The 648-nt window shown below is 45.8% G+C and overlaps 1 protein-coding gene across 1 annotated transcript in view; it reads left to right on the top strand.

Moving 5' to 3' along the window:
• Positions 1-422: 422 nt before the first annotated feature.
• The window catches only part of LOC101853203, a gene marked incomplete at its 5' end in the record, with an annotated part of 23,166 nt that continues 22,940 nt past the window's right edge, over positions 423-648 (top strand). The window contains 1 exon segment of the mRNA XM_013090204.2: positions 423-608. Coding sequence (XP_012945658.2) covers positions 423-608 — 186 coding nt within the window.

The following is a 648-nucleotide window of genomic DNA, read 5'->3' as shown; positions in this document are numbered from 1 at the left end:
CAACATTTTACAGCACGGCTTGATTTTGTTAAGTGGTTTTGGCCTAAAAGTATGCGTTATTACGTTTAGGTGCCCAGCTTCGTTTTGTTTTAAGTTATTTTATGAAAAGGGACAAGGATTCAACAACATGTGACAACAAAAAAGGTGATACAATGTCTTATTGTCGATTTTTTAATGTATGTTTTTCTGCGTTGCTCCAAAATGCGGCTGATGCAGCGGGTGCTCCTCTGGCCAGTTCTAATTTGAGCATTGAGCGTGGCGTTCGGACGATTAAACATAATTCCTCTCATATTGTGTTCAGCTTTTCGCAAAATTTGAGCAGTTATTGATTGGTTTCTGTCGGTCATCGAGTCTGGTACAGTAGGTACATTGACTTCACTATGTAATCCCTCTCCCTCTCTCCCCATGACCTTGACCCACAGACGGATGTCACCTCTGAACGCCGCCGTCCGGCCCGCGCGGCCAAGGGGCGTGTCGAGAAGGTGTGGCGCACGGTGAGGTGGGCGGAGTCTTTCCCTGACGAAGCACTCGGAATGGACAGCGTCGACCTAACACCAACATTTGCCGGCAGGAAAATCGCTGCTCTTTGTGAGAGAAAGCAGTTCCAGGTAACAGAGAACGTAATGATATATTATTGTTAGATCATTT

This window comes from Aplysia californica, unplaced genomic scaffold (genome assembly GCF_000002075.1).
Source record: "Aplysia californica isolate F4 #8 unplaced genomic scaffold, AplCal3.0 scaffold00002, whole genome shotgun sequence".
NCBI lineage: Eukaryota > Metazoa > Mollusca > Gastropoda > Aplysiida > Aplysiidae > Aplysia > Aplysia californica.
Note: the sequence above shows the minus strand (reverse complement) of the source record. Positions and strands in the feature narration are given on the sequence as shown.